Source organism: Necator americanus, chromosome I, assembly GCF_031761385.1.
Source record: "Necator americanus strain Aroian chromosome I, whole genome shotgun sequence".
Classification (NCBI taxonomy): domain Eukaryota; kingdom Metazoa; phylum Nematoda; class Chromadorea; order Rhabditida; family Ancylostomatidae; genus Necator; species Necator americanus.
Window position 1 is genome coordinate 26015081 of NC_087371.1, and position 15106 is coordinate 26030186.

General features: G+C 40.8%; 1 protein-coding gene across 2 annotated transcripts in view; it reads right to left on the reverse strand.

The window, feature by feature from the left end:
• Positions 1 to 15106, reverse strand: part of RB195_006895 (uncharacterized protein) — a gene marked incomplete at both ends in the record, with an annotated part of 34468 nt that overhangs the window by 9607 nt on the left and 9755 nt on the right. For both annotated transcript variants that reach the window (XM_064180233.1, XM_064180234.1), the window contains 45 exons: positions 509 to 632; positions 823 to 998; positions 1060 to 1248; positions 2374 to 2490; positions 2576 to 2675; positions 2933 to 3054; positions 3131 to 3224; positions 3279 to 3424; positions 3478 to 3589; positions 3768 to 3943; positions 4047 to 4185; positions 4576 to 4703; positions 4759 to 4864; positions 4916 to 5073; positions 5125 to 5261; positions 5384 to 5549; positions 5607 to 5779; positions 5832 to 5923; positions 5991 to 6146; positions 7513 to 7609; positions 7678 to 7772; positions 7831 to 7997; positions 8131 to 8333; positions 8393 to 8518; positions 8788 to 8938; positions 8995 to 9211; positions 9285 to 9379; positions 9436 to 9537; positions 9822 to 9950; positions 10588 to 10705; positions 10767 to 10882; positions 10943 to 11066; positions 11128 to 11247; positions 11502 to 11590; positions 11644 to 11738; positions 11810 to 11927; positions 11999 to 12181; positions 12279 to 12382; positions 12468 to 12576; positions 12641 to 12811; positions 13744 to 13830; positions 13899 to 14019; positions 14078 to 14189; positions 14268 to 14382; positions 14439 to 14564. In XM_064180233.1, coding sequence (XP_064037121.1) covers positions 509 to 632; positions 823 to 998; positions 1060 to 1248; positions 2374 to 2490; positions 2576 to 2675; positions 2933 to 3054; positions 3131 to 3224; positions 3279 to 3424; positions 3478 to 3589; positions 3768 to 3943; positions 4047 to 4185; positions 4576 to 4703; positions 4759 to 4864; positions 4916 to 5073; positions 5125 to 5261; positions 5384 to 5549; positions 5607 to 5779; positions 5832 to 5923; positions 5991 to 6146; positions 7513 to 7609; positions 7678 to 7772; positions 7831 to 7997; positions 8131 to 8333; positions 8393 to 8518; positions 8788 to 8938; positions 8995 to 9211; positions 9285 to 9379; positions 9436 to 9537; positions 9822 to 9950; positions 10588 to 10705; positions 10767 to 10882; positions 10943 to 11066; positions 11128 to 11247; positions 11502 to 11590; positions 11644 to 11738; positions 11810 to 11927; positions 11999 to 12181; positions 12279 to 12382; positions 12468 to 12576; positions 12641 to 12811; positions 13744 to 13830; positions 13899 to 14019; positions 14078 to 14189; positions 14268 to 14382; positions 14439 to 14564 — 5901 coding nt within the window. The remainder of the gene's footprint in view (positions 1 to 508; positions 633 to 822; positions 999 to 1059; positions 1249 to 2373; positions 2491 to 2575; positions 2676 to 2932; positions 3055 to 3130; positions 3225 to 3278; positions 3425 to 3477; positions 3590 to 3767; positions 3944 to 4046; positions 4186 to 4575; positions 4704 to 4758; positions 4865 to 4915; positions 5074 to 5124; positions 5262 to 5383; positions 5550 to 5606; positions 5780 to 5831; positions 5924 to 5990; positions 6147 to 7512; positions 7610 to 7677; positions 7773 to 7830; positions 7998 to 8130; positions 8334 to 8392; positions 8519 to 8787; positions 8939 to 8994; positions 9212 to 9284; positions 9380 to 9435; positions 9538 to 9821; positions 9951 to 10587; positions 10706 to 10766; positions 10883 to 10942; positions 11067 to 11127; positions 11248 to 11501; positions 11591 to 11643; positions 11739 to 11809; positions 11928 to 11998; positions 12182 to 12278; positions 12383 to 12467; positions 12577 to 12640; positions 12812 to 13743; positions 13831 to 13898; positions 14020 to 14077; positions 14190 to 14267; positions 14383 to 14438; positions 14565 to 15106) is intronic.

The window sequence follows — 15106 nt, forward strand, 5'->3', positions numbered from 1 at the left end:
AAAGGACTAATTTTTGGTACTGCTGTCAGTGTCAGTCTGTCAGTCAGTTTCCTCCAGTGTTTGATTAATTAGCTTTCTCAAAAAAAAAAAAACAGTTTCTTATGTCCAGAAAATAATGCTCTTTTAAAGGCATCACCCCACGAATCTGGGGTGGTACGGATTTCAGGTGGAGTATTCGTATACGGGATCGTAGATTATGGAGAGAGGGGATCCTGTCCATTTCTTCCTATTTGCCGTAAAAAACGACCCGGAAGATACGGTTCCGAGCGTTCCGGCGCACTATTTTCCACGAGTTCTATTGGATCGCGCCAGCCGTGTGCACACGCCGCGTCTTCCGGACCGTTTTTTTACGACAATTACGAAGAAATGGACGAAATCACACCCCTCTCCATAATCTACTACCCCGTATACGGATACTCCACCTCAAATCCGTACCACATCAGATTCGTGGATAGTACAAATAAAACAGCACCCAAGTCTCCAAAATATAGTTAGAAGAAAGTTCTACCAGAGTTTCGAAAACTATGTCGGAATTTAGTAGTCGTTCGAGGCAATTTTCGTCATCACAAGAGCTCTGAAGAATGGCCAGCGAATGAAGTATACTTGCACGCAGACATCCGAAGCAATTCGAGCTGAAAAAATGTTCATTGAAGTAATTTTTGGAGATAACGTTGTTAGTACATCGGTTTTTCAGTATGTTATAAGAAACAGAGCCGATAGAAATCCATGAGATTCTGGATTGCGTGGAGCGAGTATTCCACAGGACATACACAATTACTAACTAAATTCTCTGTGCAGTGAGACAGAGATAGAAAAAAATACCTGGCGTTGTAGAAACCTTGGTTAATGGCCTGATGCAGAAGTGGAGCAGTCTTGACGGAACGATCATAGTTACGTAGTTCCTCTCGGAATGCTATTAACTGTTGGGTTTGCATGCATAGCTCTTCGTGCAACGCTTTGCAGTGCGTTGTCGTCAAAAGAAGAGCATGAATTGCTGGCTAAAACAAATTCATTTTCATTATTTTCTCATGGTGCTCGGTCAAGTCATCCCTGCTACACCTGCTGATGATTGATGGGTGGAACAGCAGCAATGAGGGCGTTAGCAGCATCCGGACTTTCAACGTGGAAGCAAATCGGAGGCAATGGACGCGATTGAAGCCACAGTGATTCGCAAAGAGCTCGTCCAGCGGACAGTTGAGCGCGAGTTTGTTCCATTTCACATAGAAGGCGAGCCATTGACTCCACGCACTGGAAAGCAGGGAACCTTGTGAAGACAGCCATTAATATTCCCTCTCGTGATCCAAAGTTCCAAAGTATTGGGTTCAGAAACAACTCGCGGGTGTTTTTTTTTTAATTAAAAAAATGCACGTAAAAATAAAGTGTTGACGAAGTGTTATCCATCACTTCACAGAGAATCCCTTACTCTACAAAGTATTTGTTTTTCGATTTTGTTTCATTTTATCGATCCTTGTTCTCAAATCATTGAAATGGAACGTCAAATGAATGAGACGAAGCGATTCCGACACCGTTTGATTTTTGCATTCAATCGAGAAGATAAGCTCGCTGAAGCTAAAATTATTGTTGTACTCAGCAGCAATGCTTGAAAATACCGCGCACAGTTAGTCGTCACTCTTCAAAAATAGAAATTTTGAGCTCGAAGAGAAATCCCACATCGGTCCACCAAGTGTCGTAGGTTGAGGAAAGAAAAATTATGCTTTCCAATTTCTTTCGAGAACAGAAAGCATTGCAAATTAATTAATAGTGTACTTCTCTTCGCTGTCCACTCTATTGCTCCCAACGTTTTTCGCCCACAATGCAATATTTTTTCGATCCCTGATATTGCTTGTCAGTCCTCCATTATACTTTGTTTTTCATCCTCTCCTGTAATTTTTTTTAGTGGCTTTTCCTGTCTCACTCGGTGCCATCCATGCAAAGCACAAATCTCAAGGGCAGCCTTCAGCAGCTTTAGCAGCTTAATTGAATGCAAAAAGTAAGCGTCCAAAAAACTTTGCATTGTCCCCTGGACACTCCACATAAATGATCTAAAATTAGGAATTGAAAAAAATTAGGTCCTTTTAGAGCGAGAAATTCCCTCTAATGATGAATTACATTTCGTCAGTATTTTTTTTTCAATTTTCATTCTTATGTGCATGTTTGACTTTGTAACGAAAACAGCCGGGAACTATTCCCCAACCCATGCTGTCACTTTCAGCAAATGTGAGAATTCTAAAAGCGGAAGAAAATCGTTGAGATAATTTGCTGAGGTTTTCGGTACTTTCCAAAAGCCTCTGCTGGAAAATGCGATAATTTCAGTCCGTATCCGAAGCTGTGAAGGAATAAAATAAAAGTTTTCCTAGCTCAAAAAAAACCCACTGATGATCTTTCAGCGTCAGTTGTGATCGGTTGCACTCCTGGAAGAGGACGACACACTACTGATATATCCATGCGTGCGTATTTGCAGAAGCCGCACGACTGGCACAAAAAGGGATCCTTAACGCAAATTTGTTGACTTGGAAGTGTAACGTCTACATAATGTGCTTCATTAGGCACAAACAACCAATCACAGCACAGTTACCTTTTCGTCGTAGTTGATAGCGCGACATTTAACACATTGGAAAACATTTTCACCACAGTGTTCGCAGAGGCCAGGATTTGGCTGAACCACCGATGAACACCTGAACACGTCTTTCTTAAGAACAAGGTTCAGTCTTAAAGGCTTGTAGAATGGGAGTACTTTCTAAAAAGTAATTCCTTCAAATATTCATGTTTATGTTCATGTTTACTGTGAGCGACCCTCAATAATCCCAATGCCAAACATAAATAAGCAGAAGGACAGTTTCTATGATGCATGAATTACAAAACTGCTAGGGTAATAAAAAAAATAATAAACTTTTTTTCCTAAAAACTACCACAAATAAAATTTTGCACATACCTTGGACAATGCAGCTCCTGATTCTGTCGGCTTTCAGTTAATTCAGAAAATTGAATAACTAATGAAGCAGTAACAACAGGAATCGCTAGAGGTAGCACTACTTCCGTGTCGTTCGCGGTTACCTACAATTCCTATGTGCTGCTACATTTTTGCGACAGAAATACCAAAACTAAGAATATGAATGTGATAGTCACTTACACTACAGCTTGAAGCACGTTGCCATAGCTCAGGACAGGTCTTTAACTCCACGGCGGACTCGACTGTTTTCGGGCAATAGAAGAGATTGACACGCCTGAAGCGAAAAATCTTGTACAATCGCAGTACCGTGATTGAAAGATGTCAGCACTTAATCATCTTGTTCCGTTTGACGTCTGTCAGCTTGATTATAACTTTGCTGACTTCGTAGTGACATGTCAATTTCAACATCATAGCGTTAGCTGCGAAACGCGCCTCCTGTTTGATCGAGTTTAGTTTTACAGTTTCTGCTACATCCTGGAATGGTCAAAATAAGACAGGCAAGTGGAATACATCTTCATGAGACCAACCTTTCTTGAGAAGCACACGAGGCAGGGACTTGTATCCATAAGCATTGTCTTCCAACCCAATCCAAGACCTGTCATTTGTCGATACCATCCAGCATGGCCTTCCTTCTCAATCCTAAACTATTATTTGAAATTGTTGCGGAAAACCAAAGTCCTGATGAACATTATAGTATTAATATAATAATAACACAGTATATTTTGTTTGGATCAAAACAGCTCGTAGAAATTGGGTTTCAGTTCCTCCAGTCTTTGTTTGTGGATTCATACGCAACGAATTTGAAAATAAAACCCACCTCTTGACGGTTGCGCTGATTGCTTCCAACTCTGTATCACATACGGAAAGCATTTCAGACGTACTGAACAAACGTGAAGCGTAGGTGGCAAGAATGTCTGCCAGCTGCGCGCCATGATCACCAAGACCTCGTGCAAGTGGCCATAAGTCATTCCACAAAATGCGGAGCAGTACCACCTGCAGTACCGAATTTTTTGGGAAAAAAACAAAATGTCGCGAACCCAGAATTCCAGGAAGTGCTACGACTTAAAGAAGTGGATTTTTCAATGAAGCGCAGTACCTGATTCTGACGACTAGCGAGTTGGATCGTTGACCTTAGTAAACCATGCATAAGCCAGCGGCGGCTCTCGTCGCGGCCGATCAGGTAGCGTACAAGAAGCATCATTAGCAAACATCTATTCTCGTCCTCAGAAATTATTCTTCAAAAAAAAACATCAGTAAAAATAAAAAAAACATTAGGTTCAAAAGTGTCAACTAGTAACAAATTTTTCTTAGGGTGGGATTACCACCTTAAAAATATTTATGTTATCCTTGCTTTCAAAAATTTAAAAAAGTTCGCTGGAAAAAACTACTTCTAATAAGTGCAGATTTTTTTTCCTGACGCAGATTTGAACCAAGCGAACTACTAGTGTCATGTAAAAGTATGTCCAAATACATTTGAATGAATTTGCACTCAAAGTAAATAAAGCAATAATGTGTGAAGAAAGAAGAGAAAGAAATTGTTCTATGATTCAACAGGAAGCTGAGAGAAGTTATGAGCGCATACGATTTGGTCGAAAATGTTGACGAAAATGTGTTAGTGCTCCTACTTGTCCGCCAGATAAACATTCTCTCCTTGATGTCCAGGAGTTTCGCGAATTGCAGATACCAATAGATCAACTACACTGCATGATACTGCATCGGCGACACGGCAAGCTAATTGAAGAAGCCAGTTGAGCTGAACTAAGAGTTCTAAGCGGGCAATAATATTGAAGACAAAGTAAACATCGTACCTGTTCCTCACAAATGGTCCTCCATAGCGTTGTTCGTTGATTCGCTATTGCCGCAATAGCGCTTACAATTTCGACCATCTCAGTCAGCTGCTGGTGGTTGAAACCACTGAAACACAACATATGCATAGCTCGGAGCAGCCAGTAAGCTTAAACGCACCTGCTTTGGGCATATTTTTTCTTAAGAAGTTCGATATGGGCTCTCATCATGTGATGGTCGCGGACTTCACGATATTTCTGTTTATCCCCATTAAACATAGCCAATAACACCTTTTTGCTTTGCCTTCGAAGCTGCGGCGCATGTTGGTAGGATACTAACTAAAAAGTAGTGAATAACGGCAACACAGGAATAAAAAAGAAAAATGTAACCTCGCAAAGGATTCGTTGCCATCTCTCATCAAACTTCACGTCCTTTAGAATTCGTCTCATCTGACATGGCAAACGAAGTGCTACATCAGTTATCATGGTGTAGTAGTGCTCGCGTGCATCCATAACCCCAGTTCTGCCTGGAACATTTTCACACATTGGGGAACAGTAACGTAATTAATTTTAGTTAATTAGTAATTTTATTAATGTGAGAGAAACTCAAAATATTACGAAGAAAAAAACTAGAAGTTAATTAAGTTACTTGATATGCCGGTTACAGCAGACTCATGAGACGTTGCATTGTAATCGCGAGACCATGCTCGTGGTGCTGTTCGGTGTTCTCTCGCGGTTCGCCAATAACCGGCTACACTTTCCAACAAATTGCGGCAGAATTCTAGTGCACCCGCGTTGCATAGCTGAGTAACTATCTGAAACAGCATAAATGCTCCCGGGTAAAGGAGAAGAAAAGCATAGAAGACCGAGACCTGTCCAAGCAATTTCTCTGTGCTTCTGCGCTTCGTAGTTGCACGGTCCTCAAACGTGCTATTTGGGGTAGCTTCTCTTGAAGTATCAACTGTCCCAAATTCAATAACACCCGATGTTATCGATGCTGGAGGAGATCCTGATTCTTCGTCAGGTAAAAGAGCAGATTTCTTCTCTGAAAAGAAACTTTGAGCAGGGATCAAGAGATTTTCCAGCTTAAAACAAACCATCCGATTCTTTCTCGTTCTTTTTTCTATTCTCAAGATGCTCACCACATTTCGATAGTAGAACAAAAATAAGACGGAAAAGCAAAAACTGCCTGAAAAAATCATGACACAGAACTATACTAACGTTTTAATCCTACACTGATGCAAAACAATTCTCACCGATAACTATGATCGTTAATGTCAATGATACTTCCCTTCCAGTCGACCATTGCGATTAGCTGCACTACAGTCGGATAAAGGTTTGCTGGGTACAATTGGGCCATCAGAGCCATCGCGAAAATGAGCAGTGAAGTAGATGGTACTGTATCGCCTCGCCTAAAAGTTTAAAAAAAACTATTCAATCTGGGGTTGATAAATTGGCACCAGACTTGTCTGGAAGGATAAAATCATCCTCCCAGACACGTCGGCTCGACACATCGGCTAGCTTCCGCAAGTCATTGTATAGACCAGTCACACATTCGCGAACCTCAGAACCATTCTGAATTGAAGTGAACGTTGTGCCGTATCCCAAGCGGATTGATTAACGTCAGACACTTTATACTTTATCCGTTTATTTATCAGAATTTTTTCTCTTTCGCTCCGTAATGCAAGCCTACAATACAGTAGCCACTACTACGTCACAAACTACATCAGCATTAATCAAGAAGTATTTATTCTCCTAAGGAATTCAAAACAAGAAATTGTCAATGGGGATTTGAGTCAGTGTAGAGTCTCTGGATGTTATTTCCAGTGGATTACATTCTTTGTATTCTAAGCAGCTTGAGCGAGCTCGATATGGTAAATTAGAATTTCATAGCACAGATACAAAACTGGGGCGGGGGAGCAGCTGAGTGTACAGCTCGCTTAAGCGAGTCGGTCTGTCTAATCACAGATAGATATATTTACACTCCTTCTTCCTCTTCCTCAACCAACAATCCTCTAAAGTAATTATGTTTTCATATTCGAAAAGTACTAGATTATTTCAATTTTAATAGAACAATTCCGATATCTCATCTGTTGTCTTGATTAAGGGTAAATACGTAATGAGATACGTTGAGAACAAACAATGATATTTCAAAATGGAGTAAACTTAAAAAAAAAGTCCCAAAACAATGCAGTAATAGGAACTAGAGTGACAGCGCAAGCCTTTTTTAGCCGCCTACTGAGTTCCATTCATGATCTAATATTGATTTTACATTTATTTTTGAACCTTTCGAGCAAACATTGGTAAAGACGTTGGAAATGTGGAAGACTTAAATAGAACTAACTATCCAGATTTTTGAAGGTAAAATATGAGAATTTGTTAGAGTCCATCTTTGATTATATTGTTACCATAAATGGAGTTGTATAGGTGGTCATATCAAGTAAAAATTTTAAAAAAGTACACAGTTCTTCGCATTTCGCAAATCATTCGTAACACTGTAACCACTGCAGTGCGACTTCACACATAATAGGATCAAAAACGACCACAACTACACCGAGCTTAAGGTCGTTTTGGCATTACTATGCTGAATAATCACACAGGCAGAAGCCACTCTAGGACGTTGCTCAGATAGGTTCATACGAAATGAAAGAAAAAAGTTTTTACAATGGTTACGTGACTTACCGGCATCGTTCACCTATACGCCTTGTTTATAATGGACAGAAAAAGACCAAAAACAAAACTAAGCATGAACTGAAAAGAGAACAAAACAGAGCTTACCCTACGGGTACGCCTTCCACTGGCAAAGAACCAATAGAACCTTCGTCACGGATTTTTGCTAAGACAGCTTGCAGGAGATGCAGAAGCCACTCACTCTCTGCAAAGCACTTTTTAAAATGTGCAGTCCCATTTTTTTGTTGGATTCGTAAAACACTAGCAACTCACCCAAATCAAACATGTCGCTATTCTTCTGGGCAAGAATCTCTATTGAATCCAGTGGTCCCATCAAGAACTCCATTTGGACTGGGTCTTCATCCGGACTAATGAGAGGAATAGCAAAAAACTGTCAATGTTGTGAAGTTCAGCTTAATCACATACCTAAGTATTTTAGTTCGATTGAAAAACGGTCGCAATCCACCCCAACGCATCACTTTGGCTGATGAGTTCATGGAACGCGCCTGGGATCTATCATTTCTTGTTGTCAGAGCGAAGGAGTAGATGAGGGTTTGGCCAACAAGGCGAATACGATGAGCAATGTGAGAGGTCTGAAAACTTCTTCGACAGATATTCAAATGTCGAACAATCATGATAGCGTTGAATATGCAAAAGAATGCTTCGAATAACTGTGTTGACAAAAAAAGCTGCAAAATCGTAGGTTCTAGTTGGAAGGTGCATTACCTTAGGGTTGGTGTAAAGATTCAGGTATTCATCCGTCAGTTGTTTGGAATGCGGGTCACTCACAGAGAGAAGAATGAATAACAACACAGTATATAGCTCTAATGCTGGCAGGGGATCCGAAACATTGACAGGAGCATGGATGGCGGCAGCAGATGCAACTTCTCTATGGAGGAAGGACATGATCCCAACAGAGCTACCGAACTCTAGAAGTAGAGACATCCATTCTTAAATATAATGCTCAGAAAGATGTATTCAGACTAACTTCTCTTAACAATGTTCCAAAACTGCTTCCAACGGGTGCACATCATAAACTTTAGTTGCAGAGCAAAGTCCGCCATCAAGTCACTCGGAATAGGCACTTTACCACGAGAAAATATTGCGAGATCATCTAGAAACACCACTTGATTAGTTAACTTTACAAAAAAAAATATATCACACATTATCCACGTATCTCCGAAACCAAAGAAACCTTCGGCAAAATTCTGAACAGTGCAGAACTGCCACCGAAACAAAACTTTAGAGCATCATCATAGATTTAGGTACAAAGCCCAAAAAGCAGAAAAACTCCTTAAACTCTTACTCATTCTACTACTATTATTGTTATTTACCAATCCAGCTCTGGGCTGTAATTTTGAAACGGAAATCTGAACATCGTACTTATTATAACGAAGTCCTTTCGAGCATAGTAGTCGTGGACATTATCAGCAAGGAGAACTCTGAGAAGCCGATTAGCTGCATCGACAAGATCACGATGGCATAAACGCGGGCTCATTAAACGACAAGCTGTCTTCACCATCCACTCACGATCCTACAGTTTGACACATCTGCACACGTGATGCGGAAAGGGGAAAAACTTTTACTAACCTTAACAATAAGATTTCGTGTTGTAAGCGTCGCCAGCATTCGAAGCACATTGAGCAGGAACTGGTCAGGTAGAGATAGCGGCATACGAGCAATAAGATGTGAGCGAGGAAAACCAAACTCTCTTTTTGACATTCCGTAAAGACGCACAGAAACAACAGTCATTCCCACTTGGGATCGTGATCTTCCAGAAAAAGTGAGGGTAATGTTCCGATGATCTCTATAAACCGCTGTCAATAGAACCGAAGATAATCTCAAATCGAAAGGAAAACAGAAAAACCGTCTTTACATACAACTCAAGAGACTGCGTTCGTGTGAATCTTATGTCGAAGAATCGAGCTAGATCTGCAGTCATAGTCAATGGATAGGTTTTCCCTCCAACAGAGACCTTTAAATATATTAGAGGAAAGCATAAAAAAGTCAGCCTTTAATTGAAGAACGAACCTCGGACGGTCCTCGACCTCTCTCAGCCGGTAGCTCGATACGAACAGCACGCACAATTGTATTGGGGTCTCCCACACGCATTGTCAAAGCGAATTGTTCTTTCTAAATTCCTCACCTTTGTTCATGAATCTGCTTCGTAGAATAAAATGTCATTGCTGCTCTTATCAATTCTGAATATTAAGTGGAGCTGTGTCTTTTAAAGCATTTGCTACATCTTATTTCTATAATATAAACTGCAGATCGAGGAATACACGTGATCTGAAGTTGGACTATGTAAAGTGATCTTATCTTGGTATAGCAAAAAGAATAAAAGGAAAAGTAGTTGATAAAAATAAACAGAAAGACATAGAAGCGAAAAAAAAATAAAGGGAACGAAAAGAAACAACCTGAATTGCAGTAACGGGCATAGATCCCACTGTGCTTAGTCGAACATTGAGGTCGTGTACATCATAGAAAATGGCTAGATCCGGACAAGACACCTCGACTCGCTCCACAGGTTCACAACGTTCAAATAACTACAAGTAAGGAGAAGTGGCATACTGCGTGCCTGCAGATAAGAATAAAGCTTTTCGTTGAGTTGGTTTGGTCAAGGAGTTTTCTATTCCTCATATAATAGAGAAATGCTTAAATATCTGCGTCTGTCACTGCTGCGTAAATCTCATCAGCTCAAAGCTACCTCAAAATCCGATTACATCGATGCGATGCAATTTAGTGCAACCCTACTTATATATTTCGGGTAAATCAATATCCCAACCTATTCATTTTATGCTAAGAGATGTACATCGTGACGAGTTCCAGCGCTCGTTGGTTGTGCACCTTCTCCTACAAGACCAGCCGCAACAAATTACCTCGTTGATCAACGAGTAGGTGCTGAATATTTTCACCACAACTACCGCGAGAATCTCAACTCGGCCAATGACGTGTTAAGAAAACTATCGTATCGTCTCTTTGATTATCAATTACTCTCTATCTTCAAGGTCCATTAGTGAACGTCAAACTCCCAAGACCGCAAGAAAATAGGTGATTTCAGATGAAAAGATGTTGTACATTAAGTAAATAAGGAAACGGAACACTCTCTTGACTCAAGTTGACAATTCTGCCAACGTTGTGATTTCTTGCTCACACAAAATTTTCGAAAACGAAAACGAGTACCGTGACAAGATCGCTCTCCTGCAGTTCCGCTTCAGGCTCTTCCTTCTCTTTCTCGGCATGTGCGCACATTTCACTTGGCATGTTTTCTATCCATAAATCAGGCAACGTGGACCATCGTCTACAAAAAAGGTGACAGGTAATAAAGAGCTAGCAATTTTTTAAGGAAAGAAATGACGTACGCAGAGAAAATTAAATTCGTTGGTGAATCATAGAAGAACGGCATGGAGAATATCATATCAGCAGATGAACTGGTAAAAACAGCGTGGGTGAATGCAGACCGTTTGAGTTGCACTCTCTGAAAGAGACATTTTGAAGAACACGATTGTACTGTTGTGCAATTTCAAAATCAAGAAACCTGAACGAGGATTTGTTCTAATGTGGGATAGATAAACACAAGAGAAGAAGCAACTGGGTAGGAAAGACAAGCCATAACGCCGCTTGATTCCTGCCAGCAGTGGACGGAGGTACTAATTTCCAATCTAGAACATGCACGATAAAGATTTTAGACAACCAAAATAGCTTCAAAAATGAGGAACATACTTGGTCCAGCTGAATGTGAGGCCTTCTCTAGCAAAGTTTCCCTTTTCCACAGGTACAAACCAGGTGCCTTTCTCGAGTGAAAGAAAAAGTAGCTCGGAAACTGGGGAGTAATGAACAGACCTAAATGTTGAACGTAAATATAATAAATGCGTGAAATGTAACTTATAATCTTAATAACTTATAATATGTCATCTACATCAACATGGCAACGTGCAGATCTCGCAAGAGCACCATGCTACAAAAACGAAACAAAAAGACCAAAAAGCAAACCATTAAACGGTATGCGCCGACTTCGTTGCGACTTTTAATACAAGAGATGTTACGCGTAAAAATGAAAGACAGAATGAAGGTTTTGAGTTAGTAAATAAACTGACACTCCAGCTCCCAAGGTTTGCTGCGTCTGAGGAAGAGTAACGGTGTTCGTCAAGAAAAAGGACGTGTTCTCTGCAGTCTTTGCAGTCAGCTCAAAGAAAAAATGTCTTTTATCCTGTAAATCAACAAAGTGAAGATATTTACCTTGTGTTCGTACAGGTGACCTGAAGTGCTCAAAACCATTAGCCACATTTCGTCATTAACGGAGCTATGAATCAACTCGACATCCTCCACATTTCCTATATAAAAATGTCTTATGTTACTCAGTAAATGTTCTGAACTAAAAGAACTGTTGGTTCTCGTTCCCCACCTACTGGCAAAACAAGCTCTTCAACAAAATTATCGGCATCAAGCATCAGGTCGTACATTCGAACTAGCTGCATGGTAGCCACTGCCAGAAGAGCGGGACGATTTGGTGCCCAAATTACCTAGACCAATAAGACGTTATTTGTATTAGCTACTAAAATTCTGCACCAGTGAATTTAATTCGGAGAGCCACCTTCACTATAGGATTACTGTGCGTAGTGGTTAACTCCGACAGCTTAATAACCATGCGATCGACGATCTCTCCTTCTTTGCTTAGTCGAAGAGTGAGAATATCACTGAGACCAGCTACAGCGACCTTGTCATCACGGCACGAAACCTGGCGCCCAGCAAAACCAACGGGCTCAGAGTCAATTCGCTGCAAGCAGAATCAGGAGCAGAATAGTCATCGGAAATTACATATGAAGATAGGAAAATAAGCCAAACGTGGATGAACACTGCACTTAAAAAGTCACCATGTGTTCAAGTTCATCCGTTAAGCTTTGACCTGGATGCATATGAAAAATTTGTAGAGTAGTTGTGTGCTCAGATAGCATAAACCACAAATGGCAACCATTTTCTGAGAATAAAAAATAATGGAAAAGAGACAAGAAAGAGAAGGGAGACAACAAATACTCAGGAAGAATAAATAATCCATGGCATACCGAATGGTAAAACCTGACAAATTTCTCTGGCTTTATTTCTGTCATTGGGAGGCTCCGGTGGTCTTCTTGGCTCCAGGAGAGAGTTCAGTTTACCATTATCGTAGTCTTCCTCAAAATCGAGGATTTCTAGAACCACTGAAGCCAAAGAAAAAAACATACACTTTTGTTCTTACCATAATGGCTTGATCATAAATCATACGTAGACGCTGAGGGTCAGCGAGCGATCGCCTTACATTTTCACGACGCTCATCCAGCGACCACCGTGAGTCGCGGGCATGAAGTGAAGCACGAAGGATTCGTTCGATTACCTCTACTCGACATTCGAGACCATTACGAATTCGATCCTTAAACAAAACAACAAAGTGAAAACTAGAGGAATCTACAAATATTTTGTAGTATACCTTTGCCAAGAAAATAAACTGAACCTAAAACGAGTTTATAATTTGTCCTGCTTTGTCACTTGCAAGAAAGATACCAGGAATCTGAGGTGGTACGGATTTCAGGTGGAGTATCCGTATACGGGGTCGTAGATTATGGAGACGGGGGTAGTTTCGCTCATCTCTCCCTGTATCACTGCAAACAACCGCCTCCAGAAAGTTGTTTTGTACGACGCCATCTATTGCAACGCTCCACCCCTTCGCCGCCTCCGCCCTGCGATTCGTCGAAAATCAATTCGGGCTGCCCCGATAGGCAGTAAGGGAAGATACGCGTGCAAGGGTGGCGCGCTGCAATAGGAGGCATCGTACAAAACAGCATTCAGGGGCCGGCTGCTTCCAGTGATTCAGAGAGAGATGAGCGGAACCACCCCGGTCTCCATAATCTACAACCCTGTACACGGACATTCCACCTGAAATCCGCACCACCTCAGATTCGTGAAATGCTGCCTTTGACTAGAAGTCGAATCACCCGAAGATTGCACTGTATGATTTATTTCGTGTTATTCATACTGTCTTCAACAACATACAGTTTTTAAATGCACATGGCAAAGTTTTGAGCTAATTACGTATTCGCTAGAGATTGTTACTTCTGTGCGTACATCGTGATTCTTTTTACTAACCGACCTGAAAGTCTGGAAAGATAACGGTCCAGTATAATTTTGAAGACTGGGAACCAACAGCAGCGTGTCTGTCCCGCGAGAGCTTCAGAATTTAGTGGTGATGCAATTGATAAAATAAGCGGTTACTACTCTATGTTGCAGTAAAAATTTCATATGTCTTTGAGGTCTCGAAAAAACGCAACTCTGCACATAATGAAAACAGATGCACCAAAAACAGACCAAAAGGCCACTCAGCTCGGAGCAGTCAGCATTTGGATCAAGACTGACAGAGAATGAAACGGGTTGAGCAACGCCATTGTCGATTGTCTGAACCGTTTTACAAATAATTGCAACTTTCAAGTCACTCATGAGCGTTAATATTTCCGAACAACTACCGTGTGCACGCCTGGAGCAATCCTGCCTCTAGCAGCACTCATTGCTGAACAACGATATGTCGTCGCGTTTAGAGCGGCACATCCTCCAGCACCGCAGTCGCAGAAAAAGGAGCCTTGTTTGCTAGAAAGAATGCAAAAGAATAAATTAAGAAATGGGTCTTAGTTCCAAATGACTTTACCTGTATGAGAGATCATGCCCACGGTGGCAGTTAACTGCACATACACTGCACACACCTTTATTGTCAGTCATCTTGCATGTGTGGCAATTATACCAATGTTGATGGACAAATTCTAAACTTGGTATTCAAAAACGAGATCGGAGAGCTAAAAAATAAACCTCTGAAGATGTTCTTTTCTGAGAAGACAAACCTTTCCGTGTAGCTGCATAAGTACAGAGAGGGACATTATTCGAAGAACGCGACTCATCTATACGACGTTCTACGGTTGGGAGCGCAGTTGGCCCTCCTCGTCGGGTTACGATGCTCTGCAGCATACTCATTATAAACCGAAACATTAACTACCAATTATGGAAAACAACACCTTCAGTGATTCCGAATCACTGTAATAAGCGTCGGGGAGGCATGGCTCAGAGTGCTTTCCAAGCTGCGAGCAGTACTCGAGCAGATTCGACACAACCATTAGACGGAAAACTAGACGACTTCCGTTCTGAAATAAATTATGTGGAACGAGATTTGCTAAACTTCACTGGACCCCAGTAGCTGAACACAAATCTGAAACACACTGGATCAAGAAAATCTAAGAAGCACTGGTCTATAAATGCATTTTTCTGAAAGAGCATGATGTAACGAAGTGGATGATGCTAATTCCATGAGATTAGGGTCATATCAGAATATGTTAAGAGAGTGGTAATATCCAAACGTATATAAAACTACAACGTATTCATACGCAGTTAGATTTCATTTAAAAAAGGAATAATCATTGCGTATTTCATGGTCACGAATTATGTATCATTAACAAATAAAAAAAAATCGGGAATACATGCAAAAGACCAACCCTTCTTAGAACACAGGATAAAAACTCATTTTCTAGATGAATTTGTCGAATCTGTATTTTTTAATTTTATTTATAATTCAATACCTTTGGTTCGGACCAGCAAACGTTGTTTTTTTAGCTTTTTCGTTTCCCTATGTTCTTTTAACTGACCATAAACTTCTTGTTCCTCGTACTGAAGCTGACCAATCCTGCGT